This window comes from Phalacrocorax carbo, chromosome 2 (assembly GCF_963921805.1).
Source record: "Phalacrocorax carbo chromosome 2, bPhaCar2.1, whole genome shotgun sequence".
Classification (NCBI taxonomy): domain Eukaryota; kingdom Metazoa; phylum Chordata; class Aves; order Suliformes; family Phalacrocoracidae; genus Phalacrocorax; species Phalacrocorax carbo.
In genome coordinates, this window is record NC_087514.1 from 79,628,795 (window position 1) to 79,642,573 (window position 13,779).

At 36.6% G+C, this 13,779-nt stretch overlaps 1 protein-coding gene across 4 annotated transcripts in view; it reads left to right on the plus strand.

The window, feature by feature from the left end:
- The window catches only part of MARCHF6 (membrane associated ring-CH-type finger 6), a 55,387-nt gene that overhangs the window by 21,239 nt on the left and 20,369 nt on the right, over positions 1-13,779 (plus strand). For all 4 annotated transcript variants that reach the window (XM_064443374.1, XM_064443376.1, XM_064443373.1 and 1 more), the window contains exons 8-16: positions 270-331; positions 3,960-3,992; positions 5,653-5,704; positions 8,936-8,994; positions 9,597-9,677; positions 10,870-10,938; positions 11,055-11,129; positions 11,966-12,100; positions 12,585-12,704. In XM_064443374.1, coding sequence (XP_064299444.1) covers positions 270-331; positions 3,960-3,992; positions 5,653-5,704; positions 8,936-8,994; positions 9,597-9,677; positions 10,870-10,938; positions 11,055-11,129; positions 11,966-12,100; positions 12,585-12,704 — 686 coding nt within the window. The remainder of the gene's footprint in view (positions 1-269; positions 332-3,959; positions 3,993-5,652; positions 5,705-8,935; positions 8,995-9,596; positions 9,678-10,869; positions 10,939-11,054; positions 11,130-11,965; positions 12,101-12,584; positions 12,705-13,779) is intronic.

Below are 13,779 nucleotides of genomic sequence, written 5' to 3' on the forward strand. Positions count from 1 at the left end.
AATGTCCTAGTTCTTTGCAAATATAAATTAAACCATTGAAAACGGAACTGTCATAACTCAAGGAAGCTGTGTAAATTCCCACTTCAGCTTATCTTGCAAATTTCATATCTTTCTTCTGAGTGCTGAAGCATTTGCTTGCTGAAAGGCTATTAGCAGTTACGTGTTGAATCTTATGCGCTTAAGTCTGTTCATTTAAAACATAGCATGGAGTGGTTACGTCTTGGTTTGGGTGAGTCTAACAGCTGTAAAACTGGCCATTGTCTCCTCAGATGACATGAACTGGAATGCTTTGGAATGGGATCGAGCAGCAGAAGAGCTTACTTGGGAGCGAGTGAGTAAGAATAATTTTCTTTAATAATTGAGACTCATATTTGAAATTATTTGTAGCATTGTTGTGTTAAAATGCATTTGGGATAGATTTGGATACTATTGTTTAGTATGAAAACTATCAGTAAGAGGCTTTAGTGACCTAAACCAAATGTTATGCTACTATCAAAAAGGCATTTCTTTGATCTGAAATATAGTAGCAGCTTAAAACATGTTTTAGGACAGACTTCTCTGAAGTCTTCAACTTGGTCAGGTTTAGAAATGAATTGTAGCTTCCATTGAGGATGCTAGGTGAGATTAGGAGCACATGGGTATTGCATTATATATATTTAATTTTTGTTTTCATGAAAGCATTGAACTAAAGAGAGAACTAGAAATTTTGGTTAATGTAGTTTATTTACATGTTTGGTTAAGACAAATTTCTTTAAAAATGATAGAGATTTTAATGTAACATTGCTTCTGTTCTGTTTATGGATTACAATATTTAGATTACAATATGGATTACAATAATTAGAGCATGAGATGCATGTAGACTGTAATCATAGAGTGGTGTAGAGACTCAAGAACTAATTTTCTTGTGGCTGGTTTAGAAATAGCCAACATTGGGGTTAAAAGCTCACTGCATGCAGCAAAATCTGCCTGAAGATAGATAGAGCAGCTTCATGTGATTTACCAGCGTCACTAGTGCCTATGGTAGACAGTTGGAAAGCTAGTCACTGTATTCCTAGGCTGTGATATAGTTGTTGCCTTGATTCAGTGTAGTAGAAATACAGTTTTCATCACAAGGGACAGGTCTTGATCTTTTTTTTGTAACTAGTGAAACTTCTTAGTTTGTTTTGGAAGATACTTAGTGGAAAAGGACATACAGAAATTCAGGCTTCTGAACCGTTCTACTGTGTACCTCAAGACAAAAGTGTTATATTTCTGAACCCAATTTATGTGTTGGGAAATGTTGATGCACTCCTCAGTGAAAATATTTTGGTGCCTCTCCATGAATATAGAAATCAGTTTCAGCAAGCTCTCATAACTATTTCCTATTGTAGCCAATAGACATCTAGTTGCATTAAGTATCAAAAGTGGGGTATGCTTTTCTGCTATTTCATCTTGTGAAAATAGCATGCAAGCTTTCTGAATTTTCAAAAATACTTGCATCTTGGTTTACCCTGTAAAATATGTGAAAACTTAATATCTTAGTGTAAGGAACCTAGTGCAAAATCCCGGAACAAAATAGCCTTGAACCAAGTACTTTACAGCAGTAACTGTGGAGAGGGGGCTCTGGATTGCAATAGTAAGAAATCCTTGAAGTGGGGGGCAAAGGAGAGTTTTGTTTTGTTTTGTCTCTGCAGTGAGCAGGGACATCTTCAACTAGATCAGGTTGCTCAGAGCCCCGTCCAACCTGACCTTGAATGTCTCGAGGGATGGGGCCTCCACAACCTCTCTGGGCAACCTGTTCCAGCACTTCACCACCCGCATTGTAAGAATTTTTTCCTTACATCCAGTCTACATCTACCCTCCTTTAGTTTAAAACCATTACCCCATGTCCTGTCACAACAGGCCTTGCTAAAGACATTGCCCCCATCCTTCCTATAGGCCCCCTTTAAGTACTGAAAAGCTGCAATAAGGTCTCCCTGCAGCCTTCTCTTCTCCAGGCTGAACAACCCCAGCTCTTTCAGCCTGTCTTCATAGGAGAGGTGCTCCAGCCCTCAAGATCATTTTTGTGGCCCTCCTCTGGACCTATTCCAACAGTTCCATGTCCTTCTTGTGCTGGGGGCTCCAGAGCTGGATATAGTACTCCAGGTGGGGGTCTCACCAGAACAGAGCAGAGCAGCAGAATCACCTCCCTTGACCTGCTGGCTACGCTGCTTTTGATGCAGCCCAGGACATAGTTGGCTTTCTGGGCTGCGAGCGCACATTGTTGGCTCATGTCCAGTTTTTCATTCGCCAGTACCCCTAAGTCCTCCTCCTCAGGGCTGCTCTCAGTCTCTTGATCCCCCAGCCTGTATTGATACCAGGGGTTGCCCCAACCCAGGTGCAGGACCTTGCACTTGGCGTTGTTGAACCTCATGAGGTTCTCACAGGCCCACCTCTCCAGCTTGTCCAGGTCGCTTTGGATGACATCTTGTCCTTCTGGCATGTCAACTGCACCACTCAGCTTGGTGTCATCTGCCAATTTGCTGAGGGTGCTCTCAATCCCACTACGTCACTGATGAAAATATTAAACAGTACTGGTCCCAGTACAGACCCCTGAGGGACACCACTCATCACTGGTCTCCATCTGGACCATCAAGTCATTGACCACTACCCTCTGGATGCGACCATCCAACCAATTCCTTACCCACTGAACAGTCCACCCATCAAATCCATATCTCCCCAGCTTAGAGAGAAGGATGCTGTGGGGGACTGTGTCAAAGCCCTTACAGAAGTCCAGATAGATGACATCTGTAGTTCTTCCCTTGTCCACTGATGTAGTCACTCTATTGTAGAAGGCCACTGGGTTGGTCAGACAGGGCTTGCCCTCAGTTAAGCCATGCTGGCTGCCTTGAATCACCTCCCTGTCCTCCCTGTGTTTTAGCATACCTTCTGGGAGGATCTGTTCCATGATCTTCACAGGACAGTAGCTCCCAGGATACTCCCTTCTACCCTTTTTAAAGATGGACACAATGTTTCGCTTCTTCCAGGCCCCAGGGACTTTACCTAACTGCCATGACTTCTCAAATATCATGGAGAGTTGTGTGGCAGCTACATCAGCCACTTCCCTGAGGACTCTGGGATGCATCTCATAGGTCCTATAGACTTGTGTATATCCAGGCTCCTCAGGTGGTCATGAACCTGATCTTCCCTTACAGTGGGAGAGGTTTTATCCCCCTGGTCTCCATCCTGTGGTCCATTGGCTTACCAGAGGTTACCAGTGAACTGAGGCAAAAAAATTGTTGAGTACCTTAGCCTTCTCCTTGTCTGTTGATGCTAAGCCACCATAGATGCTCTGGTTTTGGCTGTTCTGTGGGTGATTCCTGTAACAGCTGTGCAGAGTGATGGAGGATTTGTCTCCTGTCTTCCCTAGCTGTAGACCAGTTCAGTTCTAAACTTAACAACGTATAGTGTAGCAACAGGATATTGTTGCTACACTATATGTTGTTAGCTGCTTTTATACATTGAATGTAAAATGCTGACCTTTGACTTCTCAATGCAACATAAACTTGTATTTTGTAATTAGGAAGCAAAAAAAATTTTCCTCTTAATATTGAGTTGTTTAAACATGTTTTTAAATAACAGTTCAATTGCTAGAATGTTTGACAAGGATTTTGTATTTACAAGAGTCTTCAAAGTCTTGGAGAGAAATAGCCTATAAATTAATTGATTATATGTTTGGTTTGCCATATGTAAATACATGTGTATTAAGATATTCCACATGTGTATCAGTGCCTTTGATCGCCTGAGTTTACTGTGTCGAACAAGAACATAGTTTCTGTCTTCATCTTTAAGAATTTGTCCATGTTCTGTAGGACGAGCAATAAAAGAAGCTTTTGACCATATTGGTTGTTAAAAGTTGGTGTGAAAGAGGCTTCTATGAGGCTTATTTTAGATGTGTTTTGCTTAGTTTTTCTGATGAGTAAATTAACTTATCTTCACAGATGCTTGGACTTGATGGATCTCTGGTCTTTTTAGTAAGTAAAATCATGCATTTTAAGAATTTCTATAGAAGGCTTTTATTTTTTTAAGCAACCTGTATTTTTTAAAATTATATTCTATTTGAAGTCCCTGTTTTCGTATTATATATATTCTTTAAAGAGGCTTTCATGTGATGTCATGTTCAAGCAAACTGTCATTTTTAGGAGTTTCACAGAGTAGAATTGTGTGTGTTTGGCATAAAAGTGGGATTTCATAAAAGACACTGGTAACTTTGGATCACGTACTCCACTGTAAATAAAAATTAGAACCTTTAAAAAAGTATACACTGAAAATACATGCCTGTTCTAGCCTTAAGTTTTTCTTGTTATGTTATGATTAAAATAGTGTCATTCAGACTTCTCTGATTTGCCCTGATACCATGAGAACACCACTAGTGAGTTTTTAGTGAAGACTAGAATTTAAAATTTAAGATCTTTAATTATGTTTCTTGACTTTATTTGGGGTTTTTTGTTCCTCCTTAGAAGTTTTCCCCTCTTGAATATTATTTTAATTGGTATCAGTATCAAATCTTTCTTTAAAATCTTCACAAAAGTCAGTCTGCCTTGTGAAGCATGTATTTTTTAAATTGGTTCCAAAAATCTTTATGATAATTTAGTAAACCACTCCTAAAAAGGCTGTTGGCTAACTCTTGTCTGTGGATGAACCTGTATTGATTAGCTCCCTGACAAACTCTTACTTAAATAATGCATAACTTCTAGTGGGCTTTGTTATAGCTTATTTGAAGGGCTCACTCTGCTGCTCATCCTACCTGACTGTTGGAGATGCCTAGCTCTGACTTCAGGGTCAGGGGAGAGAGACTGCGAAGAGTTGATGGCAACAAAACTTTAGCCCATGACAGCTACATTCATTGGGTATCATCTGCCAGATCGCTTCTCCTAAAAAGAGAAGTCCTTTGTATTTTAACAGGAAAAATGATCTGTACTCTCTTCCAGCAGTATAAATGTTACTTTATTTAATGTGTGAAAGAAATATAATTCTTATATGAATGCATTTATTAGATACTGTAGTGGATAAATGTCTTATGTTTGAACTAAAATGTCTCAGTAATGTAATGTCTCATGTTTAAAATAATGTAGCTTATTATGTCATTAGTGATTGACCTTAAATATTGATATCAAAAGGACTGACATTCTAATGTACTTATGGCTGAGTTCACATCTTAGCTAAAAGTAATATTTAAAAAATAGACATGCTGTCATTTCTAGAGTGGGAGCTGTCAGTTTTCTTAATGGATTTCTTGTGACAAAGTCTAATTGTTAAAAGTTCAGGTGGACATTTTCATTTATAAAACAAATATCCACACATTCCATATAATTCTTTTTAAGGGTGGAACTATTTATATTGATTTTAAAATAAAAGCTTATTTTTACAAAATAAGAATGTTAAAGCAAATATAGGTGCTCTTATCTAGGCAGATGGTCCAGGAATGTAAGCAGATGCTTTCACAATCTGTCCTGCATGTTTTGGTCTTTGTGTTAGAGCAAATTCCTTGACTCTACAAGGTGTCTGAGGTTGGTAATAATAGGCAGTTGAAATAAGAAGTTTAGAAACAAAAGTAAAGTCACTTATTTAAATGACTATTTATGTACTGTTTCCTTGTCGTCTTCCTCCCTCCTTCCCCCAAACTCCTCACAGGAACATGTCTTTTGGGTGGTATCATTAAATACGTTGTTCATACTTGTGTTCGGTAAGTATCATTTGTTCTTAAGATTTAAAAAGATCCTTCTTTGTGAAGTGATAATGCGGGTTAATTTTAAGGCTGTTCTCTAAGACTAAATTGTGACATCTAAAACCAGAACTACAAATGAACTGGGAATGTGAATAACCTTTATTGTTTCTAGTTTTGGAATTTTAATTCCTTTAAGTGAATAGGTTTAAAATAGGAAATCTACAAAAAGCTTAATGATCTCAACCAAAGACAGAAAGTAATACTTGTTTGGAATACTGTTAAATTAAAGGAGGAACCTCCTGGAATGTAATTTATGACCAAATGCAGTACTCTTAGGAATGGCTAGGATATCTTTTACTCATTATAGTTTTCTCTGGATATAGGTAAATCACTTTTTCCATCAATAATCCATTTTTGGACCTCAAAATTGGGGAGGGCGGCATGCAAGAATGTAGCTGACTGTGTAGAGTTGTCAAATATACTTTCAATTTATGTCCAAAACAACTTTTCTTAGTACATACAACTTTGACTTAAATTTTAGAAAATACTAAATTCTAATCAGTGGTATATTTTACTTTGTTTTCCTTTCTCCTTCCTGTAGATGCTGAAGTTGAACTGCAACTTTAAATGTTCGCAAGACTCTGTCTATTTCTAGTAGAAGATAGGAATATTCCCATATTCTGATTCCATGTATAGTTAGCACTAGGAAAATTTTTTGGATGTAAATTTGTCACAGCTTAAAAATAATCCCCAAACAGTAGGTGTATATTTCTCAGTTATTTGAATCCTAAAACAAAAGGGTAAAATGCCTGCCTTATTGTAAAAAGCAGTAAGGCTCTCTTCAGAGTTTCTGAATGCCTATTTTATATTTACGGCTTATAATATGTAGGGTAAATTTGCATTTCCACTCTGGTTTTATTGCAGAAAGGGGGGGTAACAAGTATTTTACTACTTTTTCTTTTAACCTTACACCTGTTGAATGACATGGGAGAATAACAGCTGTTCCCTGTGCCTCGGTTTTGCCTGTTTCACTGCTAACAGAAGCTTCTTGGATTATGGTGCTCAAGCTTATTAGTGTTGTTAATTTGACACAGCTGTATGCAGAAGCAGCAGCATTTTAGTGACAAGATAGAGCATTTTATATACTTGAAGAGATACCAGACACAAAATTTCACTTGCTTTGAAGTACCAGTTTAGAAAGGGATAGGTTATGTTGCTTTGGGTTTTTGAGTGGTCTTTCTTGGCAGAATATTTGAGTTGAAAAAATGAAGTGATACTGTAGCTAAGAAATTTTTAATGGCAAAGTAAAGCTCACAATGCCAAACTAGTGTTCAGCGCGTCTAATAACTGAAACGAACTGGCAGATCAAAAGAAAATAGGAATTATGATGTACATTTAGCTCACAAAAAACAATAAGTGGTCTGATAAGAGTTAGAAAATACTTGGATTATTTCTGATAATGAATCTATTTTGACCTGTAGTTATCAGAAGTTAGGATTTTTAGCTGCTATAAAATTTAGGCTTTCTAATAAATAACTATGAAATTTCTAAATCTTAATTTAAGTTCAATGATAAGTGAGTAATAATAATAAGGTTGTCATATAGAAGTGTTTTTCAGTAGCTCTAAGTGTGCTTTAACAAGTGGGAAACTAAGTAGAGAAGGGAAGGGGAATGACTTTCCCCAGAAATTGAGCAGGAGATCTGGGAATTTAATTTGTGCATCTCAAACCTATTTTTACTATCATTCCCACTAAGTAGTACTGCCTAATTTAGAACTGCCAAATCTCTAGTTAGTCGTAATTATGGTCCTGGTGAGTTCAAATGTCACAGGAGGTACTTCCTAGAAGATAAGAGAAGGAAAGCATTTGGAACCTTAATTACTGGTCCAGAACATCTCCTATGATGTTATCTTGGACAAGTTAATTAAGTTCAACTTAATTCATATTTTCTATATCTCATTTTAGTACTCTCATAGGAGTCTGTACTCCTTTATGCTTTTATTAATATGGATCTATTAGAAATTTATCTTTTAAAGTTACTTAAAAACATGATAAACTGCACTATAACCTCATAAAACGCTATCAAAAAGATACAACTTTTAAGTCATGAGTCTGTCTATAGGAGTTGAGTAAATTTTTTAAAAAAAAAAATCTCCCTTTTCTTTCTCTTGGTCTTATTGGGCAGGAGAGCTCCAGTCCTCCCTTTGTCTTTTGCATTTTTGCTCTTCCCAGTAATTTCTGACTTCTCTGAAAGGGACATAAATTAAAACTTTCTGATCATGCATTAGGATAATACAAGTCCTGCTAAATCTTTTCGTAGTAGTTTTTTTTTACATACTGGTCATATGGAAATGAGGAGGAGAGAGAAGACCATCAGGCTTTTCATTTGAGAGTATGTTTAGTCCACGGTAGTCCCCATGGATTATCATGATATAGTGAAGGCAGTATAGGCAAAAATAAAAGCTTTCAATTACTGCAGCTCCTTTACTTCTTATTGGCTGCTTCTACTCCTGAAGGAAGGTGTTTGAGTTCCTAGTTTGGTTAGAAGACCACAGAGTGAGCTAAAAAAGCTACTTGATCCTGTTGCAAATACACAGGTTTCCAATTCATTCCTCCTGAGACCTCAGAATTGGCAAGAGTGAGCACTCAGGAATGATGACAGTTCTTAGTACATTAATTCAAAGTACAAGACTTCTCAGTTGCTCCTTATCCCTTCACTGAAGCGTTGTCTTTCTCCCCCTCATCTTCTCTTCCCTTTGCGTAATTCTGCAGGGCTTACATTTTTCACGGTATTCCTAAGAATTAAAGCACTAAAACTGACACCTTGCTAAAGCAAGTCCCATCTGACCAAGATGTAAAATGGCTACTTAAGTCTTTTAGTGCATGAGAAAGAGTGAATATACGGAACAGGTTCCTACAGCAGTCTGAGACCAATACCACCCTAGTACGTAAGACTGAGAAATTTAATTTACACACAGCAAGACGAACTAAGAGGGAAAAGACTGCCCTTTTATTCTGTGTAGTTTTATATTGTTCATAGTCTTCAGTGTGAATTCAGATACAATTTTCAGTATTTGTAAAATTATATAACCACTGCAAATACTTGCACAGAAAGCGATATTTTTTCACAGAATTGATGAGAAGCAGAATAATTACCGTGTTACAATACACATCTTGCAAATAAGGCTTCATTTAGCAGTTTTCATGGTCTTTTCCCCCCCCCCCCCTTCTTTCTGCTTACATTATGCAGCATTTTGTCCATACCATATTGGTCACTTCTCCATTGTTGGCCTGGGCTTTGAGGAATATGTAAGTACTATTTTATAATTTCAAAGTTAAAAAATTGATACTGTTTATTTAACCACAGTATTTTTGTGGCATCCTTCCACTTTTATTTGTGATCACAGAAGTAACTTGGAGTGCATCTCATGTTTTTTTTTTTCCAAACCTTTTTTTTAATCTATGATAAATATTCTCTGAATTTTTCCCACTTTCATTATTTATGTTTCAAGTGAGGTTTCCTCCTTTTACTAAAAAATGCATACATTTTTGTTTTGGTTTTTAAACAGCCTCTTGTTCCACATGTACATTCTTAATTTGTGTACTGAGTAATTTTCATAGACATTGATTATAGGTAGTGAAAGCTAGGAGGTGGTGTAAGGTGACACTTTTTGTTTCACGTAATGATGTTCTTTCACGTTTGAAGAAAGTAGTTGTTAGGCTTTTCCAGTAAATGTGAATATTTTCTACTTTTGAAGGAGACACCAAAAAAAGCAGTAGATCATTAAAATACGTAAAAACTAAAGAAAATTGCCATTCTAGAGGAGTAGAGATTTTGAATTTAATTACATAAAAGGGAGATGTAATCTTTTAAGAGACTGAAACTTTCCCTTTTTTCCTCTCCCCTCCAGGTTCAAGCATCTCACTTCGAAGGCCTGATTACAACTATAGTCGGATATGTTCTGCTAGCAGTGACTCTAATTGTTTGTCATGTATCCTTTTGTCAGTAGTTACCTGGTTCAGATTTTGTGTAAATCATTTTTCTGGCTGTATTTTGAGGAGGCACAGACATGATGCAAATGCAATTAATTTACCATTTTTCTCTGCTCTTTTGGTGAAATCAGAAGACAAGGTCTCTCTTCTGTTCTCTTGTGTTCTTCAGAACACTTGCACATGTTTAACAACACAAAATCATAGGCTTTTATGCTTGCTTGAAGGCCTCCAACTAATTTTGAAGGTCTGTCTGAGAAGATGAGTGTAGAACCATTGTGTTTTCCTCACTGTCCTTACACTATTGCTGAGGGCTATGTAATTGCAGCAGAAAGAAAAATGGGGCTGTGAAAATAATGTAGGGTATGATGGGAAATTTATTCACATCTTTTTGATCCTGCCAGATCTTTAGACTGTAGGTTGTTTTAGTTTCTTTTATGTCTCTGAACAACTGCAAGTTTGCAGCAAGGATTTCTTTGAGGTGATAACCCTCATTATTACAGAGAAAATCAAGTAACGGCAGAGTCCTGAAAGCTAGAAGGATTTGGTCATAAGTAAAAAGTCTGCATTCTAGCTGCATGTTTTTAAAGGGACTGCACCAACTTCAATTTGAAAGAATAAATATTTGTTAGCAGTTTTCTGTTCAAGAGTACACAAAGCTGACATCAACTTCAGACCGCACTATACCAATGTGCAATGCAAATGTGGTAAAACAGTTGATTGGCATATCTCTGTTTTACCTCCTAAAAGAAAACAAAACAACCCCCCAGACTGTAATATGCATCCAGCTTTTCTCGGACAAGGTAAGAATTTGGTTCAGACTGCGTGAAAAGGAAAGCTACCACTTAAGGTAGGCCGTCAGTTTTGAAACTTGCTTACTTGTGGCAGGCATGTTCAAAGGCAACTGTTTATTTCTTTAACTTTTGGATGCTTAAATTAAGAAGAGTGGTAGTATTATTATTTATTTATTTGCTCATTATTTCTGATGCATGTTTGGGGGCGTTATCCAGCACATCAGATTGGGACCTCCAGAGTCACAGACAATTTTGAAAATAGAGCCCTGGTAAAATACATACTTCCTATTTCACTTTTATAAAATTTCCTGTTCCTAAAAGCCACAAAATAGTGTTTCATATTAATCAAACTATGTTATAAAGTATTTTTCAGTATTGTTTTCTTGACAAAACTATTCAGGGTTTGGCAGCACTTGTTAAATTCCAGCGATCACGTCGTTTATTAGGAGTTTGCTATATTGTTGTCAAGGTAATCCAATTTTTTTGTGTGTAGCAAGAAACCCTCTCAATTTAAGCTTACATTATAATTTTCTTAGCAATTTCTGTTAAACTAGCGAGATGTTCTTGTTTCTTTTTTTCCTAAAGGTTTCCTTGTTAGTGGTGGTTGAAATTGGTGTGTTTCCTCTTATCTGTGGCTGGTGGCTGGATATATGCTCTTTGGTAAGAATGGAAATAAATGGGATAAAATATATTTAACAGTGTTTCTATTTAAAGGAGAAAAAAGTTCTGATGAGAAGACCTGTTGATATCAATTTGACAGCACTCTTCTGTTTTTATAAACACCGTTTTTCCAGAGGGAAAGGGGTTTTAGGTACTGCTTAATGCTAATTTTATTTTCCTTTATGTTACTAAATACAAATTAACATACTACTATTAAAATAATAAGATCCTAATCCTTTTTGCTACATCTACAAGACTCCTGTGATAATGAATTTACAGGCAAACCTGTGTACTGAATAAACTTATTTATAGCCATCTTATGTGAAATGGTAATGACTCCATATTTTAATAGTTGTCCAGTCTCTTCGTTTTGAATAACATACATGCTGTGTTTGCTTGGATTTGAGAAGGACAGTTTTTTCTGCCCTGGTAAAAGAAAACCGAACTGATTTGTCTCAAATGGAGACAATTAATTTCTTCTAGCCTTAGTAGAAATAGAATTTTACTAAAGGGAATAAGTATTTGCTTCCATCACAGTGCCACTTCATTTTGTACTGATCTATAACATATGTAGTGTATGTTAGTGTTTGTGTTGACTTCTTTTTTTCTTTCTGTCAGAAGAAAGAAATTGATCAGAAATTGATCTTTATTTGCTGTTCCTATTGCAAATTATTCCCTTTTTTTGCTAATTAAATGCTATCATTATTTATATGTTAGCACAAGGCAGACATTGAAATTAAACGCCTAGTAGTATGTATGAACTAGGGTAAACAAAATGAGTAACTGTGGAGGTTTGCCAAACTTTATGAATAATTGTTTACTACTTAACCTTCTAGGAGATGTTTGATGCCACTTTGAAAGACAGAGAATTGAGCTTTCAGTCTGCCCCAGGTACCACAATGTTTCTGCACTGGTTAGTTGGAATGGTTTACGTCTTTTATTTCGCATCCTTCATTCTTTTACTGAGAGAGGTAAGTCTCTAAGAATGAGATTGGTAATTAGCATAGTTAGAGGAGTTTGCATGTTGAACTGTTAAATCTTTCACGTGTGGGTATTGCTGCTACTGTGTTTTGTGTGTGTATATTGGATTTCAGCCTTAACATAAAAGGGGCCGCACTGGTACTTACTGCGGTGGAAAATGATGATTTAGAGGATATTTTACTTAGAGATTTTTAGTTTACAAAGACTCCTTAAACACAGGTGTTGCCTTCAGTGAATCCAAATATATTTCAGTTGCTTAAGATCAATTAATACTTGAAAATTAAGCTTGTAACTGGTTATTGCTTCTCTAATTCTCTATGATAATGCTTCCTTTGTTCTATTTCTGTTCCATTTCATTGAACCTTGTTTAACTAATACCGCTGTTATGTTTAAAATGTATTTGCTGAAGCAGTGTTATCCAAAATGAAAAAACACAAAGATAACTTTCTCTTCATATATTGTTTTCTATTTCAGGTATTGAGACCTGGTGTCTTATGGTTTCTCAGGAACTTGAATGATCCAGACTTTAATCCTGTGCAGGAAATGATTCACCTGCCCATTTACAGACATCTCAGGAGGTTTATCTTATCAGTGGTAAGGACTTTTCTCAAAAATTTCTTTATTTGGAAAGAAAATGTCATATGTTAGCTCCCAGATATGCTACTGCCTATTTAAGGAGAAATATTTTCACCATGAAGATGATTAGACACTGGAACAGGTTGCCAACAGAATCTACATCTTTTGAGATACTCAAAACTCAACTGGATAAGATTCCGAGCAACCTGATGTGACTGGGTCTGCTCAGAGCAGGAGGCTGGGTTAGTTTACCTCTAGAGGTCCCTTCCAAAGCAAATTTTTTGGTGATTATCTTCTTGTTATGCAAAATTACAGGAAATGTTTGTGTATTCAGACAGCAAATGTATATTATGGATATTGTATGTCATGTAACTCTTTCCTTATGCTTTTAGTTATTTCAGTAAACACTGTGTGTCCAATCAGCTAATGTAATGCAGCAGGGGTGGAGTAACTTTCTAGTTAAGTTTTTTATTGGATTATGCTGATCTGGTCAGTGGTGTCTGTTTCCAGATTATCATTGTAAAATATTGAAAACAAAGTTTTTTCCTTTTTGTTTGTCTGAAGTTTGCCTAGCATGCAGTAAGGGAAGGCTCTCAGGCTGTCTCTTGACATAAAAGTCACATAGATGTGAAAACTGACATACCAGAAACATTATTTGACGTACTGTATTAATACACCTGAAGTGCTTTGAGCAGTGGAAGCTTATAGAGAGATCTTGTTCTAAAGGGCTCTCTAACAGACTGTGAGAGGAGCTGACCTGTCTGCCTTTCTGAGTATTTCTTCCTCAGATAATCATAATGCTTTGGCTGCCTAAAACTTTGTGTCACAGCAAGTGGCCCAAATATAAGCAAAGATCTGCTTGTTACTAAGTCTTAGAGATTATCAGGCTGCATTGGAACTGGCAGCTACTTGAACTTCACCTTTTGATTTGCTTAGCTAATTAATTCAGAACTCTTACCACCCTCATGCAGAATATGGGACCCAGAATGGTGATCATTTACAGCTTACCGTTTCAAAAAACACGCTTCTCAAGCTTTGTTTCTTTCTCAATATTTTTAAGAAATTTCTTGCAGAGAACATAAACTATTAAGTT